Source organism: Artemia sp. Qi Xiang Cuo, chromosome 16 (genome assembly GCF_049724085.1).
Source record: "Artemia sp. Qi Xiang Cuo chromosome 16, ASM4972408v1, whole genome shotgun sequence".
In the NCBI taxonomy this organism is placed as follows: domain Eukaryota; kingdom Metazoa; phylum Arthropoda; class Branchiopoda; order Anostraca; family Artemiidae; genus Artemia; species Artemia sp. Qi Xiang Cuo.
The window spans coordinates 25,126,929-25,146,650 of NC_142809.1; the positions used below are offsets into that span (position 1 = coordinate 25,126,929).

The 19,722-nt window shown below is 33.6% G+C and overlaps 1 protein-coding gene across 3 annotated transcripts in view; it reads left to right on the plus strand.

Annotated features, from left to right (window-relative positions):
• LOC148942708 (protein madd-4-like) overlaps window positions 1-19,172 on the plus strand; it is a 305,059-nt gene extending 285,887 nt beyond the window's left edge. For 2 of the 3 annotated variants that reach the window (XR_016143070.1, XM_089102254.1), the window contains 2 exons: window positions 10,617-10,764; window positions 17,339-19,172. Coding sequence is in view for 2 of the 3 variants with exons in the window: in XM_089102254.1 (XP_088958380.1) it covers window positions 10,617-10,764; window positions 17,339-17,445 (255 nt within the window). In the remaining variant the exon portion in view is untranslated. The remainder of the gene's footprint in view (window positions 1-10,616; window positions 10,765-17,338) is intronic. The other variant, XM_089102253.1, reaches the window with a different exon arrangement.
• The last annotated feature ends 550 nt before the right edge of the window (window positions 19,173-19,722 follow it).

A 19,722-nucleotide genomic window follows, 5' to 3' on the forward strand; every position in this document is an offset into this window, starting at 1 on the left:
TTAAGTAAGAGAATGATACTTTTACCGTTTGGGAAACGGGCAGTACCCATACTCTTGTTGGTAGTGAAGACATTATTCATTAGAAGTACATAACACCTACTCCCTGAAGACAACCGCGTTCTAACAACCAATCCTTAATCCAACTCTCACTTGTCTTTGAATTCTGTTCAACCGATTATCAAACAGTTCGTGATAACGAACTGTAAGTAAGGACCGACCCGGCTCAATGGTAACCGAAACTCTAAAAACCGGAATTTTGATACCAATAGATACATCAAAAGAATCAGATTTTAATTCTGATTTCAAATATATAAGTTTCATCAAGTTTAATCCTATTAAAAGTTTTTACCTATTAAAAGTTACGCGCCTGAGAAAATTTGGCTTATTTTTGAACAAAGGGGAAAAGGCCCCCTAAAAGTTATAGAACCTTAATGAAAATCACATCATCATATTCAGCATATTAGAGAACCCTACCGAAGAGGTTTCAAGCTCCTATCTGCAAAAATGTGGACTTTTCTATTTTTTGCCAGAAGAAAGATCACGGATGCGTGTTTATTTTTTTTTATTATTTTTTTTTTCCCCAGGGGTGATCGTATCGACCCAGTGGTCCTAGAATATCGTGGGAGGGCTCATTGGAACGGAAATTAAAAGTTCTAGTGCCCTTTTTAAGTAACCAAAAAAAATGGAGGGCAACTAGGCCCCCTCCCATGCTCATTTCTTTCCCAAAGTCACCCGATCAAAATTTTGAGACAGCCATTTTGTTCAGCATGGTCGAAAATATTCTAACTATGTCATTTAGGATGACTTAATCCCCCGAAGTTCCCGGGAGGAGGGCTGAAAGTTATGAACTTTCCCCAATGTAACATATAGTATTGGTTATAGGGAAGTATACAGTACAGACGTTTTCAGGGGAGATTTTTCCTGGTAGTGGGGGGGGGGGTCGAGGGTTATGTGGGAGGATATTTATAAGAAGGAAATTTTAATTGGGGAAGGGACATTGCTATGAAGGGGACGCTGGACTTCCCAGCATTATTTAAAAAAAGATCAGAAATTAAATATAAAAAAACAAGTTTTTCAACTGCAACAGCAGCAACATCAAAACTTTAAACGAACAAAAAATATTACATATATGATTGGGTTCACCCCCTAGTCAATACCTCACTCTTTAAGCCAGAGATTTTTTAGTATTTTCATAAGAGCTATTTATTCTAATTAACGGCCTTTGTGATTAAGCGGTCATTTTTAAAGAATTGGAACAAAATTTGAACTTTCGCTTAAAGAGCAAAGTATTGACTAGGGGGCGAACCCCCTAATATACGTATTAAAAATATATGAATATAGTAGTTCGTTACGTAAATTAATTCGTAAGTTACGTATATTTATTACTGATAAAAACGTTCCTAAATAAAATGAAAAAAGTTTAGAGAAAGCCATTTAACCAGAAAAAATTAAATTAATATGAAAATTTTGTGTTAATTATTTATGGACTGTGAGCCAAGATCAAAACCTCCATGTATTCAAAAACGTTCAAAAATTAAATAAAAAAAACAAGTGTTTTTTAACTGAAAGTAAGGAGCGACATTAAAACTTAAAATGAACAGAAATTATTCCGTATATGAAAGGGGCTGTCCCTTTCTCAACGCCTTGCTCTTTACGCTAAAGTTTGACTTTCTCACAACTTTATTTTTTTTAAACAATAACAAAGTTTAGCGTAAAGAGCAAGGCGTTGAGGAGGGGACAGCCCCTTTCATATACGGGATAATTTCTGTTCATTTTAAGTTTTAATGTCGCTCCTTACTTTCAGTTAAAAAAAAAACTTGTTTTTTTTATTTAATTATAATAAAAAAAGGTAAACTAATTTTGCACAACTTTCAAGCCACTTAAGTAAGAGAATGATAATTCTAAGTAAGAGAATTGGTTATTTAAGTAAGAGAATGATAATTTTGCCATTTGGGAAACGGGCAGTAGGCATACTCTTGTTTGTAGTGTAGACACCATTCATTAGAAGTAAATAACCCAAATTCTTTCGGAAAGATTTGGCGGAAAAAGCTTTTGGAAAGTTTTTTCAATTAATTTTTCTTCGTTTTTTGATTGCGAAAAGTTTCAAGTTTTTAAAAAAATTCTTATTTCAAAATCAGATTTTTTTTCAACATCAAACTTTCATCAAAGTATCAAAATTAGTATTGAAGTAACGATATCAGAGTACCAAAGTATCAAAGTAAAGAAAGGATCAAAGTTAACAAGGTACTATAGTAAACAAAGTATCAAAGTAACAATAAGCAGCTTGTAGAACTTACAGCCCTTGCACTGTAAATCGAAGTTACTGCGTACATCACTGAATCCAAGTATCAAAGTAAACAAAGTTTATACGAAAATCTGTTCCATAAGAACCATATATGCCCCCAGGACAAAACTAACAGCGGTTGCCCCCGAGCCCTTCGAGCTTGTGTCGACCCCAGAGTTTTCGTTATATCATCTTTGAACTATTAAAAAAAATAGTTATCTCAAAGTTCTTATCAGATGGGTTTGAGGAAAAAAGGGCACGGAGGGCTATTTGCCCTTTGGTCTCTTTTGACATTTAAAAATTAAAATATAGCTTTCAATTTCCAATCAAATGAGCCCTCTCTGAAGTTTATAGGAACATCCCTTCCATAAGAACCATCTATGCCCCCAGGGCATAACTTACAACACCTGCCCCCAGGCCCTGCGGGGTTGTGTCGACCAAGGCCGAACTCAGGGGTTAGGGGGGTTCGAACCCCCCCCCCCCACCCAGAAATGTTTGTCTGACTCGTAAAAACATAACAAAAAGGGATATAAACAAATATCTATACGCGTTTCTTAAGGTTTTTTGTGTACCCCCCCCCCCCCCGAAAAAAATATTTGAGTAAACCCCCCTCCCGCTAAAAAAAAATCTTGGGTACAGCCCACCGAAGTTTTTGTTGTATGATCTTTGCACTTTTTTTTTACAAAATGGCTATCTCATACTTTTTACCGGACACACTTGGAAAAAAAGGACGTGGGAGGAGGCTAGTTGCCCTCTGATCACTTTTGAGTCTTAAAAAGGCACTAGAACTTCCGATTTCCAATCAAATAAGCCCCTTCCGAAGTTTATGCGACGACTCATCACATATGAAGTGCCTCTGGGGAATAAATAAATGAATAATAAGACATTGAAGCCGTAAGTAGGGAGGGCATAATAGAAGCCATACGAACACCATGCTGCCATCTACAATTGAGTCTAACGGGACCTAACCGCATAGATAATGTTATTGATCCATGAAGGGGAGAGAATTTCTGAGAAATTGATTTGCATAATTGAGGGGAATTATTGATCCACGAAAGGGGAATTTATTTGTTGTTTCTAAGGGGAATTATTGATCCATGAAAGGGGAATTTATTTAATGTTTCTAAGGGGAATTATTGATCCAATAACGGAATTAAAAATTACATCACTTGTTTCCTAGTACTTATACGGGACTCTAAAGAGATAGAAATTCTATTTTTAAATATGGCTTCTCTGGTCTTTAGACTTAGTGATAAATTCTTTAATATTCTATCGAAACCATCGTAATTAGAAATGACATCACTTGTTTCCTAGGAATTATACGGGACTCTAAAGAGGTAGAAATTCTATTTTTAAATATGGCTCCTCTGATCTTTAGTGACAGAGATAAATTGATATTCTTTTTTTAAATATGGCTTCTCTGATATTTAAGTCAAACAGATAAATTGATATTCTATCGAAACCTTAATAGTGTAGCTACGGACACCTTCGAGATGAATATATTTTACGCGGGAAAGGGTTTCCTAGGAATTTCGAATGTGACAGCGCAGGGATGCCAAAACAAAGGAACACACAGAAATTACTTTTAGGGGATTATTTGGGCGAAACAGTTTGAGACATTTTAGAAGATGATTTGGGCGAAACAGTTTGAGACATTTTAGAAGATGATTTGGGGTGAAACTCTGTGGTCATTATAATACACAAGATCCATTTGAACAATGTTGTGAGGTCCCCTACCCCAATCTCAAAGGGCCACGCCCTCAGGCCCCAAAGGGCCCCATCCCCCTGGGCCCCCAAAGGGCCTCCGAGCCTCAGAAAGGGGCTCCTTCCCCCGCCCCCCGCCCCTCCACGCGGGGCCCCCCAAAGGGCATCCAGGCCCATCGGACCCCCAACCTATTTTTTTAATACTTCTTTTGCGCACTTGAGACACAGAAGGGCCCCCCTCACCCTCAACGTTTTGGCTCCCCGCCGCATATATTTTTCAGAACAAGTTCCTTTCTTAATATCCCTCCTGAACCTATTTTACAAGTTGAAGTACGTATTCTTCTCACACACAACTCTACTTTATGGCTTTTTGAATATCCCAACACCAAGCAATACTTTCAAAAGGCTTTTTTATATTTTTTCAGAACAAGTTATTTTCTTAATGTCCCCCCTAAACTCATTCTTTTCACCCACAACTCTACTTTAATGGCTTTTTGAATGCCCCAACACCATTCAATACTTTCAAAAGACTTTTTTATATCTTTTCAGAACAAGTTCTTTTCTTAATGACCCCCTAAACCAATTTTACAACTTGAAGTACTCATTCGTTTCAACCAAAACTTTACTTTATGGCTTTTCAGATATTATTTATAAAATCACATGTATTTTAAACATGAGCGTTCTGATTTCCGAAAAATCAAACCCAACTTTATTAAAAAATCAAATATTATCAATAAAATCACGTGTATTTTAAATGTGGGCATCAAAGTAACAACATTTTAACTTAAAACTAACATACTTTACTGAACACACACAATTGCCTCTTAGAAATAATATTTTTCATCAGTGATAACACTTTTTCTGTCCGAACTAGCAAGTTTTTTACCAAATATACCAAATTTTTTCTTAGAAGTAACAATTTTTTGATTGTGATAGCAAATTTTCTGTCAGAAGTAGCAAGTTCTGTTTAACACTAACAAACCTTCTCTTCAAAGTAACATCATTTTACCTTAAAACTAACATACTTTTAATGAACTCAAACAAATTTCTCTTAGAAATTATATTTTCATCAGTGATAACACTTTTTCTGTTCGAACTTTTTGTTTGTGATAACAGCTTTTCTGTCAATAGTAGCAAGTTCTGCTTAACACTAACAAACCTTCTCATCAAAGTAACAACATTTTACCTTAAAACTAACATACTTTTACTGAACACACACAAATTTTTTCTTAGAAATAATATTTTTCATTAGCGCTTACACTTTTTTTGTTCGAACTAGCAAGTTTTCTACCAAAGATACCAAAGTTTTTCTTAGAAGTAACAATTTTGTGATTGTGATAACAACTTTTCTGTCAGAAGTATCAGGTTCTGCTTAACATTAACAAACCTTCTCATCAAGGTAACATAATTTTTCCTTTAAACTCACATAATTCTACCGAACACACACAAATATCTTTTAAAAATGATATGTTTATCAGTGATAACACTTTTTCTGTTCAAACTAGCAAGTTTTCTACCAAAGATACCAAATTGTTTCTTAGAAGTAACAATTTTTTCGTTATGATAACAACTTTTCTGTCACAAGTAGCAAGTTTTGCTTAAAACTAACAAATTTTCTCATCAAAGTAAAAATATTTTATCTTAAAACTAACATACTTTTCCTGAAGACACACAAATTTTTCTTAGAAATAATATTTTTCATAAGTGATGACACTTTTTCTGTTCGAACTAGTAAGTTTTCTACCAAAGATACCAAATTTTTTCTTAGAAGTAACAATTTTTGATTGTGATAACAATTGTTCTGGCAGAAGTACCAAGTTTTGTTAAACACTTGCAAATCTTCTCATCAACGTAACTATATTTTATCTAAAACTATCTAGCTTTTAATGAACAGACGCAATTTTCTCTTACAAATAATATTTCTCATCAGTGATAACACATTTTCAGTTCGAAAAAGCAAGTTTTGCTTAGTACCAACAAATTTTTCTGTCAAAGATACTTTTATTCTTAGAAGTAATAATATTTTGTTAAGATAAAAAGTTTTCTGGTCGAACTAGCAAGTTTTCTACCAAAGATACCAAATTTTTTCTTAGAAGTGATAATTTGTAATTGTGATAACAACTTTTCTGGCAGATGTAGCAAGTTTTGCTTAACACTAACAAACCTTCTCATCAAAGTAACAATATTTTACCTTAAAACTAACATACTTTTACTTAACCCACACAAATTTCTCTTGGAAATAACGTTTTTCATCAGTGATATCACGCTTTCTGTTCGAACTTGCAAGTTTTCTACAAAGGATACCAAATTTTTTCTTAGAAGTAACAATTTTTGATTGTGATAACAACTTTTCTGGCAGAAGTAGCAAGTTTTGCTTAACACTAACAAACCTTCTCATCAAAATAACAATATTTTACCTTAAAACTAACATACTTTTACTTAACACACAAATTTCTCTTAGAAATAATTTTTTTCATCAGTGATATCACGCTTTCTGTTCGAACTAGCAAGTTTTCTACCAAAGATACCGAATTTTTTCTTAGAAATAAAATTTTTTTGATTGTAATAACAACATTTCTGAAAAAAGTATCAAGTTTTGCTTAACACTAACAAACCTTCACATCAAAGTAACAACATTCTTCCTTAATACTACTTAACAGTAACAAATTTTCTCATCAAAGTAACAAAATTTTATCTTAAAACTAACATACTTTTACTGAACACACACAAATTTCTCTTAGAAATTATATTTTTTATTAGTGATAATACTTTTTCAGTTCGAACTAGCAAGTTTTCTACCAAAGATACCAAATTTTTTCCAAGAAGTAACAATTTTTTGATTGTGATAACAACTTTTCTGGCAGAAGTAGCAAGTTTTGCTGAACACTAACAAACTTTCTCATCAAAGTATCAACATTCTTCTTTAAAACTAACATACTCATACTTAACACACACAAATATCTCTTATAAATAATATTTTTCATCAGTGATAACATGTTTTCTGTTCGAACTGGCAAGTTTTCTGTCAAATATACCAAATTTTTTATTAGAAGTAACAATTTTTGATTGGGATAATAGCTTTGCTTGCACAAGAAAAGAGATTTAATTAAAAAAAAAATGTCTTTTTTTGACAGTAGAATAATTTAATCTGAAAACTAAACATTCTCGCGATTGACACAAGCAATCTCCCATTTGAAAAAATAGGTTTCGATCGTGGTAACTTTTCTTGAGTTTAGACTAGCAAGTTGTCTGCTAAATATACCAAATTTTTTCTTAGAATTAACTTTTCTTTGATTGTGATGACAACTTTTCTGTCAGAAGTAACAAGTTTTGATTAACACTAACAAATCTTCTCTTCAAAGTAACAACATTCTTCCTTAATACTACCAAATGTTTACTTAAGACTAACAGATTTTCTCTTCGAATCATCAACTTTTTCATAGTACTAACATACTTTGACTTAAACACTCTAATTTCTCTTAGAAATAACACTTTTCGTCAGCGAGAACACGTTTTCTGCTTGAAGTAGCGAGTTTTCTGTCAAAGATACTTTTTTTTTCTTAGAAGTAACAATTTTTCGTTTTGATAATAAGTTTTCTGTTCGAACTAGCAAATTTTCTGCCAAAGATACCAATTTTTTTCGTAGAAGTAACAATTTTGTGATTGTAATAACAACTTTTCTGTCCGAAATAGCAAGTTTTGCTTAACACAAACAAACCTTCTCATCAAAGTAACAACATTCTTCTTTAATACTATCAAACGTTTACTTAACACACACAATTTTCCCTTAGAAATGATATTTTTCATCAGTGATATCACGCTTTCTGTTTGAACTAGCAAGTTTTCTGTCAAATATACCAAATTTTTGAACAGAAGTAACAATTTTTTGATTGTGATAACAACTTTTCTCTCAGAAGCAGCACGTTTTACTTAACACACACAATTGTCTCTTAGAAATAATATTTTTCAGCAGTAATAACACTTTTTCGGTTCGAACTAGCAAGTTTTCTACCAAAGATACCAAATTTTTTCTTAGAAGTAACAATTTTTTGATTGTGATAAAAAGGTTTTCTGTCAGAAGTAGCAAGTTTTGCTTAACACTAATAAACCTTCTCATCAAAGTGACAACATTCTTCTTTAATACTACCAAACGTTTACTTAACACTAACAGATTTTCTCTTCGAATCATCAACTTTTCTTTAATTCTAACATACTTTTACTTAAACTCTCAAATTTCTCTTAGAAATAACACTTTTCGTCAGCGTTATCACGTTTTCTGATTGAAGTAGCAAGTTTTCTCTCTAAGATACTTTTTTTCTTATAAGTAACAATTTTTCATTATGATAACAAGTTTTCTGTTCGAACTAGCAAGTTTTCTGCCAAAGATACCAAATTTTTTCTTAGAAGTAACAATTTTTTGATTGTGATAACAATTTTCTGTCAGAAGTAGCAAACTATCCCTAACACTAACAAATCTTCGCATCGAAGTAACAACTTTTTTTAATACTAACAAACTTTTACTTAACACTATCAAATTTCTCTTAGAACTAACAGGTTTTAACAAGTTTTCTTTCAAACTTAGGTTTCTCTACGTTTAAGTTAGGTTCATCTAACCTCCAAAACCATAGGTTAGGTTAGGTCAGGTTAAGTATAAATAAATATTAATAAATAATTAGAAACATTTCTCCATGTTTAAGTTAGGTTAGCTTATTTAGGTTTATAGTTCCCGTATTTAGGTTAGGTCCCGTTAGACTCAATTGTAGATGACAGTACGGTGTTCGTACGGCGTCTATTATGCCCTCCCTACTGCCGTATGGCCTTTACTATAGGCAACGCTTTAAGATAATACTTAATAAAAGGTAGCTGTTAATTTTTTTAGCCTCTTCCAGGAGTCAACTCGAAATTGCTTAAATAAACACAAATATGATTTTCCGGGTGACTCGTTCATTATTTTCTAAAATTCTCGAAAATTGCTTTTTTAAAATAAGTTTGGATGCATTGCTTTCTCCAAAGCAGGTTAGAAAAGGGGTTGTTTCGTTTTTATTGTGTTATCTATTTTCTTTTTTGATTGTTTTTTGGGGTTATTTACGTATTTAGCTATATGTTGTTTGTGCCTCTCTTTTTATTCATCATCCAGTGCATTTGCTACTGTCTATAATAATCCATCCAGATTGAAGCGGTTTGAATTACATTGCTCATAATAAGAACTGTCTTTTTTTTTGTCTTTTTTTTTAAGAACTGTCTTTTTTTAGTTGAAACGAATAAGATATTAACACCATATATGTTAATATGGTGCTCAGAAGGTGGTAAAGGACCAACCTTATTAATTATGATAATGTAAGTCAACAGATAAATTACTGATGATTATAGATTTCTGAAAAAAAGTTTGAGATTTGCAATGATTTTTAGGAAAACGTTGATTAGACCCTGTTATGAGGAAGTGTGAAAGTAACAAAAGCAAGAAAAAATTAGACATATTTTGCCTTGATAATGCTTAGAGATTGGGAAAATACACCCACATACTCTGTAAAAGGTTTAATGCTAGCTGCAGGATGTGGTTGCTGCATATTGGTATTTTTATCCATAATACGTATTTTCTGAAAAAAACGTAAATAATAAACAGGCAAAGGGAAGGGATTTTGGAGCTCATCCCACCTAAATTTTGCGATATTCCTCGTTATATCTTGTATTTTCCATATAATCAGCCGATTTTTGGCTTAATTTTGAACAAGTGCCTCTCAAAAACGTTCAATCTTTCTTTGGCATTTAAAAATCAGTAACATTCCAAATCAAGAAAACAATGGGGTCAATTCATGGAAGTGAGGAGGGGAGGGAAAAATATTTTTCAAAATCTAGGTGGGAGGAGATTTTTGTTCTTTTTTCAATTTTTTTCGATATAAATATCAATAAAGAGCCATTTTCAAGCAAAATAACAAAAAAAGTATTTTTCAAGATCTAGGAGGGAAAAGTTTGCTTTTGTATTTCTATTTCTGATTGAAAATATCCAAAAAAGCTATCTTTTATATTAAAATACCAGAAGAACTACAACTTTAAAAGAAAGCCAAACCATCTTATGATATTTGGTGCCATGTGTTTTTAGCTCTTTTTTTGCCGATTTTTCAAATACTTTTTTTTCTTTGGCCACTACTACTACCAAATCTGCGTAATCACATATGGAGGTCTTTTTTACAAAAATAAGTTTCCGTTCTTCTTCTTTTTTAAGATGTGTGTATTTGTGTAGATCTCCACTTAGACCAATTCAAGCAATCAGATTTTGTTTTCACAAATCTGATTCACAAATCACAAATTTGTTTTCACTGTTTTTGGTACTTAAAGTGAACCTTTGGTAATGCTGTCTTTAAACTCTTCTGTGTTTTAAAATTCGGTAAGTAAAAAATAAATAACTAGCTTAAAAATGCAACTGTTCTCATATTTGTTAATATTCTAACTATTCAAACGCACCAAATTTCCAAAATGTAAATACTATTCATTTCTGAATTTTTGGTCTGTAATATTAAAAAAAGGGGATGGCGTAAGTTTTGGTGCATAATTTTACTCTTACATTAATTATAATCAGTGAACTACTCATCAATAAGGTTACTTAAATCAATTGCTTTTATCATTTCAGTGTCAAGGTCGATGTGGCGAAAAAGGGATTCGTACTCGTTTGGTTCTTTGCGTCTGGAAGACAGACAGTATATTAGCAGACCACGTAATTTGCCATAGCCAATCACAACCCTCAGACGTTCAAGAATGTACTCGTGAAACCTGTTCAAGTAAGAATGAACGTTCTAATTCTAGACTAAAGACATTGTAGAGACTGGAAATCTTTTGAAATGGTAAAATGAAAAAATCACCTGCAGACACTGACAGATTTGAAGTTCAATAACATAAGTAAACACAGAAGAGGAAAAAACTTTATTTCTGGGGTCGATAGACCTTTTTTGCTTATCTGTTGAAGCTGAAAAATATTATTTATTATTAGCACGGGTCACTCTGGATTTAAAGTTCGTTAACGCGAACTTTTCAAAAAAAAAAATCTAGACGAGAACTATAATCAACAATTCATGAAAACCGGAGAAATAATTTTTTTTAGATTTTCCCTTTTTTAATTTAAAAAAAGCAAAAAAAAAGCGTTCTATGGTTTCAAAAGAGTAACTTTTCTGTACTTTATAGTGTTGTTGCTAAGCCCTGCTGTACTTGAATACTCATAACGTAAGAAACCTTAATCTTTCAATTTGCAGTTAATGAGAAAGTGCACATTTTTATGGACAACTGTAAACATTTTCTATGTTATCTGTGTAGTTAAGTTTCAAGGGATACCTTAGTGAAGTATATTACTTGCGTTGGTATCCAGAGCACAAAGAATTGTGTTGATATATCCGATTTCCGGTTGATTATTGGTGAGAAAATAATGCGCTCAAGAACCTCTTTGTGGTGGAAGGGGGTATTTTATAACATACGACCTATATAACTTCTTTAGCCTTTTTTCTATATAGAGCCCTTTTTTGAAAGTTATATATATAATATATAATTGTAGCATTTCTATTGACGGTCGATAAGCCGTCAAATGATTTTTGAATCTTAAAAGAGTCGTTCAAGAACACGTGACTTCTGGTGAAAAAAAAAAATAAAAAAAGTAACTTAGTGAAAGAATTACTTACGCACACTTAAGAAAGGGGGTTGCAAACTATAGTAAGTTCTCGCTACTGTTAGCACCTCTATATATGGTACTGCTTTGCGGCACTTTTTTAATAAATTAAAATTCTATATAAAAAAGGAAGTTTTGATATAAAATCATTATCAAGTCTAATATGAATTTTCTATTTCTTTTTTTTTAATCACGTAAAGGATATTTGAATCTCGAAATTATTGAACACTGGAAAGCAGTAAAAAAGGTCAATGTTCTATTCCAAATAAAAATATTTTTACTTGGATGATGCTAAAGTTTCTATATTTGTTTTTTAATTTAGATGTACAATTTACATATGTGTTTCAAAATTCTTTTTAGGTACATTTTCTCTAAACTTAATAGGATTTTCTAACTACGTTTGAGGCCGCTGAATCCAATAAAACTCCACTCTTTTCAATGTAGTTTAAACTGTTATCACATTTCAACGACAACTCAAAACTGCCGCTCTTCGTTAAAAACTACCGTCCTTACAATAAGAAAGGAGCATGGTGGTGGTAACACAAAAAAATGACGTTATACCAGTATAGGTTTCTGTGGCTAGGTTTCTGGGTTGCCTGTTCCCCTTGGTCACTCGTTTATACAAATTAGGTTCGTTCAGGCATTAAAAAAAATGTTTAAAAAATCAAGATAATAATTTTTCGTCATAAGAAAAAATCTTAATTCATAAGTACCTCCGCACAGGAAAAAAGGAGATATGATAACAATTTGCTACTATAAATCTCGAGAACTGAATAAGGTACTATACTTAATTAATTATGTGAACTTGTAGCAGTATAGCCTCCATCAGGTCCCCTGGCACCCAGGAGTTGACTTAATTTCTTTTGGTATCCAGATCCAAATTTGGTCACGGGTAACTATTATGTACCAATATGGCTTACGTGACCATTCTCACGGGCTGACATAACAGAAGAGTGCGCGCCGAGTGAAGAGAATGAATCACTAGTACACGTGCATAAGCAAGTGTCTGTAAATATAAATATTTTTGTTAGTTGAATTCTGACTTTTGATTAAAACGGTTCACAATAGTGACAACTAAGATTATTCCTATCCTCGTCAGCATTGGTAAAAGCTACTTAAGGGCTCCAGTTCGGTCTGAATTGTCGCTAGCCAGGTTTTGCGTTGACCGCCAGGGTGTTGTTTTCCAAGAAGGCAGTGCCACGTAGATTAGTGATCTTTTCCTCAGGTATTCCACCATCATATGGGCTCCACACGTATGAACTGGCATTTCTATATTATGTCTGCTACATCTTACATCTAGAAGCATCATCCTCTTAGCTCTTTATTCAAAACCTTATCATCGAGGTGGAGACAAATATTTCCCGTTGGCACCCTGGTCAAAGAGTTTTAGTTCTTAAGACTAGGGACTTTTAGAGTCTATGCTTTGCTTTCATATAACAGTACTGATATTACCATTATTTGACAAATTTAGAATTAGGTGCGGGGATAAATCTGGTGCTTGTGCCATATGTTTCTGTTTAGTTGAGCGAAAACTGGTGCTGCCAATGATATTCTATGTTGAATTTCAGATTCGCCACTACCATGCTTGTCGATTGGTACACCTACCTAATTTAAGTTTTGTTTCTCTTTAGGTCTCTATTAATCTAAGGAAGATTCTTGGGGCAAATGCACTCGGGTAGGCTGCCGTATATTTTATTGGTCGTGCTAATCGTAAGACCAAGAGGTGTGTGATGTTTGATGATTTCTATGAACAGGTTTTGTGGTTTTACATCTGAATAAGCGAGTAGGGCTACATTGTCCGCATAATCGAGGTCTTTGATTTTAAAGTCTGGAGATGTATCAACTACTTGCTATTTTACTGTCACACAGACGATTTTCCAGTCAATGACGAAGTTAAAGAGTATCGGCGAGAGTATGCATCCTTGTCTCACTCCATAAGTGATCATGAAGGTCTCAGAAATCTCAGCATTTACTTAAACCACTGCAATCATATCTTCAAAATAATACTGTATTATTTTGATTAGCATTCCTGGTACTCAATCCTCCTTCACTGTGCTCTAGATCCCGCTCCTTACTACAGAGTCAAGCGCTGTAATAAAGTCAATATACAGTGTCACATTTTTTTCGCTGGTATTTTGATTAATGTTATTTTTCCAAGTAAAAATATTCGGCGACTACATTCCATTACAGGATAAAACCCTAATTCGGTCTTTTGCTGGAGTTTTCTCTGCTTGATTTGGTCTAATGCTTGAATTTCTTGTTTGTGAGAGGTGTCTGAGAAGTACAATGGCCATTTTTTTTGTAGTAATGCCAATGGGTGAAATACGTCTTCATTTTGGTGATATGTACCGGTCACTTTTCGTTAATTCTGGTATTATTATGAATTTCTACCACTCATATGTGAATACTCTAATTCCCTTTTCCTACACATGATGCTGTGTAGATGATGAGGCTGATTGGTAAAGCCCACTTTGAAAAAATTTAACCGGTATATAATATGTCCTAGGTGCTCATGACGTTATGAGCTTTCAATAGTCTTCAGAGTTTCCGTGAGAGATATGGACCGCAGGCTATTCTTTCGTAGCGACTTGTCGTCAGAACTAAGTTATTGGCTGAATTTGTCTGGGTGTCCCTTACTGATAGTAATGCTGAGAAGTCTGGTACAGGACTTGGAAAAGTCTGTAAATGTTCCCGCCATAGTTTTATGACCTCCTCTGTATTCGTTGTCCTATCTCTACCTTCATATCTTATGCACCATCGCTTACACAGCGGGTTTGGTTCACTTTCTTACTACTTTGCAGAGTAGTGTATACAAATTTCTCGTATCCGAGCATGCAGTTGCCAACTGCACATTGTCCAGAATGGCTTTCCAACAATGCTGTCTATCGTCCTTGGATTCTGATGGCGCTGCTTCCGCTGCTGTTCAACAAAACTCTTGTTTTGTCTGCTTCTGTTTAGTTATTGATTTTTTTTTGTTATGATACTCAGTTGTGGTTCACCCCATCCGCTTTTTTTTCACTTCCCTTTCGTGCAGCCAAGGAGTGAAGCAGAAATATCCCTTTCAGAATCTCAAAGATCTGGCCAAGTGATCTTAACATGGTACCATAAAACGTTCCATTAAAAGTTCTCTGGGTTGTTTTGTTATACGTACTGAAGTGCTGGTAATGGTTCCATGGTCTGTAGTTCTTGTAAGAGTTTAGATAATTGATCATAATATAGCTTTTGAAGCAGTTTTTGTTAAGGTCTCTGTTGTATGAATCATTTTTTTGGCACTATTTTCTTTTCTAAGCTTGTATCAGTAACTGGTAAGATTGATCATAGTTGTCTGCTCAATAGATATTGGACTTGGGAAGCTGGATTATAAACTGGGATGTTGCAATATTCCATAAGGCAATATTGGTAATATGGTAATATGGGCTTGAGGTGATTTGATGGATTCCCCAGTGGCTTGTGAAGTTATTGAACTCTAAGGCTTGAAATTGGGGACCGATATCAGTCATTAGATCTTTGGGAATACCATACCTACTAAAAACTGCTTTCAGTTTGGAGATCACACCGGCTGATGCAAGAGATTCAAGTTTCTCTACCTCAAAGAAGCGATTGTAATATTCAACAATGATTAAGTATGTTGATTCATGGACTTCAAATAGACCAGAAGCTACGCATTCCCATGGTAGGCTTGGAATGTTGGAGTTAAGGAGTGGCTCTTTTCGATTACTAGACGTTTTTCGCGTATAGGTTTTGCAATTATTGACTAAATTTTCAATATCTCTGCAGATTCCAGGCCAAAATATAATACAGCATGCCCTTTCCTTTGTTTTGACTGTGCCTAAAAGGGACTGATGAAGCTGTTCTAGTTAACTTTCAACTCGTCTGGAAAAAAAGGTATTTCCTGGTTCCGGGTGGGGGGGCATTTTTCTCTTTTTTCTTATCCATCAAATTTTCTTTGAGCTAAGGACTAAAGGATATAAACAGTTCTTAGCCTTTTTCTTGGGGGAAGAGGTACCAAGCCCCTAAATAATCTCTTTAAACTATGTTTTCCTCGGTCCCGGGGCTTACTGGCTATAAGCTTTAAACTGATCGGAGATATCAAGTTTTTTTACTATTTTAGGGCCTACGAAAACACTTTTCCATCCCAACAAAATATTTCATCCCCTTAAACATTGTAGTACTTCTTGAAAGTTTCTACCCTACTTAAAAAAAAAATTTTTGGGCCATTTTTGAGCGCCATATTTGGATCTTCATCATTCCCAAGGATTTCACTTTGGGTATTGACGATATTTATACGTTTGCTTCTATAAACTTAGGCAAGATACTTCAGCTTTTTACACTTTGAACAATTTTTATCCTTGGCAGGGCATATGCGACTTTGGTCATAATGTCCACCACAGATATATCAATCTTTCGTTTCGACACCAGTCCTAGATAATCCTAGATAGTCTTAATTCTTAGCTGGGTCTTCTTTTCGATATAGTATCTATTTCATGTTTTATGGCTTCCAAGCAAGATTTGTTTTAAAAGAATTGCAGCTGTGCTTCGTTCTTCTCATAGAGCTTGCAAGCTTGGACTCTTTGGTCAGGTGTCAAGCCATTTCGTTTTGCAGGTAATTTCACTAGAATGCGGGAATTTATTATTCCACAGACAATTTTGTCTCCAACTAATGTGTTTTGCTCTGTGTACTCGTATGGTTTTGCAACAAGTTTCAACTCAGTAATGTAATTCTTAATGCTTTAATTTTCCAATTGATTAATTTTCCTCTTCTGTGAAATATTTATCTTGAGAAGACTGTATTCTTTTTGGGGAAGCATAATCTTTAAGCTTTATTTAAAAACTTCGTTTTTTTCCTTTTTCCTCACTAGTAAGATCAAATGTCTTGAATATATTCCTTTCTTTTCCTCCAATCCAAATTTGTAGATAGGCACAGTGTACTTTCCCACTTTTTCCAGCCCATGGACCATTAAGCATCGGTCTAATAATCTTCAAATTTTGCCCATTCAGCCTCAAGATTTTCGGCATTCCAGTTGATTGTTGGAGGGCATGTTTGCGAGGGGCAAGTGGGGTTGGGGCAGTTGCCCCCCAGTAATGTGAGGAAAAAATCATTATATAACCCATGCTCGATGAATATCCGAAAGTAGACCCCTCTTGCCCCCCCCCCCAATAAAAATGTTGTAGATTTGCCCCTGGAGATTCCACACAAAGGTAGATCATTTATTTAGACCTAAGTACCTGCAACAAAATATCTCATGCAACGAAGGCACAGGTAAAGCAAAATATACAGGCAAGAATGTAAGAAATACCCATAGACAATAACAATGATGAGATAGAAGGAGAAGAGAGAAAGGAAAATATAGAGATGGCTCTATTGGCAACAGCACTTATAATTGAAGCCCTAAGTGTTAAATTGGTGAGCTCGCTACAATTATATTTCAAGTATTTATTCAACATCACTACTGAGCTTTTGCCATATCTTCTATTTAAAAATTTATTACCAAAACACTAAGAAAAACATATAAATGAAAGCAGCCAGGCTAGATTATTTCGAAGCAAAAATTTAATTTTATATTCAGAAATAAGGTCAATTTTTTTTGAAATTTGAAACATAGAAGACAAAAATAATACTACAAAACGCTTGAAATTAGAATCTATTTTCTATTTCCCTAGGCACGGTAGCGTAATTAATGCCTCTTTTTTATCTTTAGGGGAGGAAGAATGCTCTGACCGGTCATCCTTTTGTCAACTTGTGCCTCTAATTCATATGTGTGACAAAGAACTATATAAAAGAAAATGTTGCTTTTCGTGTTCCTGAAGAATAATGGAAATCCCAGAAAAATGATTGATTTGTGTGATTGCTTGTGAGAATGTCCTTGTGAATTGAATATTAGGACGTCCATGTAGCACATAACAAAATTAACTTCTATTTGCTATTTTGGCGAAAAGGACGCACCTTATAAACCCCAAAACAAAATATTTTGAAATCATTGAAAAGTCGGTTGTGTTATATACTAAAAAATGTATTATCCGGCTCAATCCATGGGTCAGCTATCCGAATAAATACGGATCACGACAAAAAGAGAACACACCTTGTCTGAGCTAGAAAGCACAATATAACTAGCAGGATCAGAACAAAAATACGGGAGGAATAGAAGGCTTTTCATTAATCAGCCTGAATGAAGGATAAGTACCTAAGAGGCGTATAGGAATAGGAAGGACGAAGGAGAGGAAGAGGAAGAAGAGAAAATCAACAAGATATTTTCCGGGGGAGGGGGATATTTTGATAGAAAAATACATTTTACCTAAAATATATTAAGTTGTTCTCCAAGTGTTACAGAATTTTGCCTATCTTATTCTCTCGCTTTTATCCCTTGTCAGTTTTTTTTTTATTATTATTTGACAATTTATTACAAATAAACAAAACAAAAAAACAATTTCTTTCTTCCCAGCCACAAATGGACTTTGTTTTTTATATACTTTGTCCTCTTTCTTTTGTAGTCAATAACAATAATATCTATGATAAAAAATGAATAAAAAAAATATCAGTGCTTGGTTGTCGTAGCTTATTTGTATTTTTAGGAGGCAACAAAATTATTCATCTCAGGCCTAGATCGGACTACTTTTGGGATTAGCCCAGATAAATCCTCACAGATGAAACGATGAGGATAGTTATCCATATAAGATGAAATCACTATCTCTGGCTTAAGGAACACAAGCCCTGCAAATATCTGAACTGAAATTTTAATGCAGCTGAATCCATAACAATCATGGGTAATCCTCTCGGTTTATAAAAAAAAATATATATGAATCAATGATAATTGTATATTAAATATCGAATTTTAAGTCTGAATTTAAAATTTGACTTTTAGATTTTTTTCTTGTGATTTTATGGTGATTCATTTCAAAATTTAGGCGAAAGCACTGGTGCTGTTTTGGAGTAGGTGAAGGAAATAATACTTTAGCAAATAACATTAATACAAACAACATTAATTCTTTAAAAAGAGGTGTTTTGAAAAACAATGACTTACTTTCAAGTCATATTACAAACTTTTTCCTTCTTCTAAAAAGTATTTACAGTGTTGTCGCAATTCCCTATTTCACAGAAAAAATTCTTCTGAAAATATCTTAGGAGTACTTCAAAATGTAAAACAAAGCAAATGTAAATTTGAAGAGACACATGTAAAAAATGTCAAAATTTACAAATAAAACGTTGAAATTTTTTAGAATAGCTTGGAATAAAATTGTAAAAAAAATCTTCTTTTTTTTTACCTACTTTCCTTTTTTATCCTGTATAAAGTGAGGACGGCTTATTGGAGGTTCCAGACGAAAAAATTGTTTTTATTTTTCCGATTCTCACTGGCTGGAAAGTATTCCTCATTTATCTGTTTGATTTCTAGACCTTATTTAAAAAAATTTAGAAAGCCAAGTACTTACTTAGTCACGTTTTTGTTGCGTAATGACTATATTTGGACTTTCAATGAACAAGTGTTTATCTATGAGAAGAACCTCTTATCGTTACATTTGTTTTCCTTTGAACACGTGAGTACATTTGCAGCGGTATGTTTTTCTTTTTCAGTCTTTATCTTTAAAATCAAGGGATTTTAGATAGAGTAGACAATTGTTATGATTTTGTTTAATAGAATTTGATTCATTTCCATTTACATATATCTCTCTTTTTTAAGTGAAACCCTTGTTCGACAAATAAGAATGCTTTTATAAGAAAAGCTTCGTGAAATAAAATTTTTCTGTGATCACAAATGATTAATGAAGAATAAAAGAAGAACAAAACAGGGTTATTCTAAGACACTTATATAATCTAATAACATATCGGAATGTTTGTTTTAATTACTTGTTACATTGGTGTTCTAAATAAAACAACCAGCAACACTGAAACCAGTGAACATTGAGGGTGATTTGTAGTGATATCCCAGACTGTAAATTTAAGATGCTCAAATTACTTTTGTCAAGATTTTTTAAGTTGCTGCTATGGCATTTTTCCTTTTAGAGGGTGGGGAATTGGAGGGGATATAGAATGTACTTATGCCTTCAACCATACAGAACAATCACAACGATATACACAAACAACCGAAGG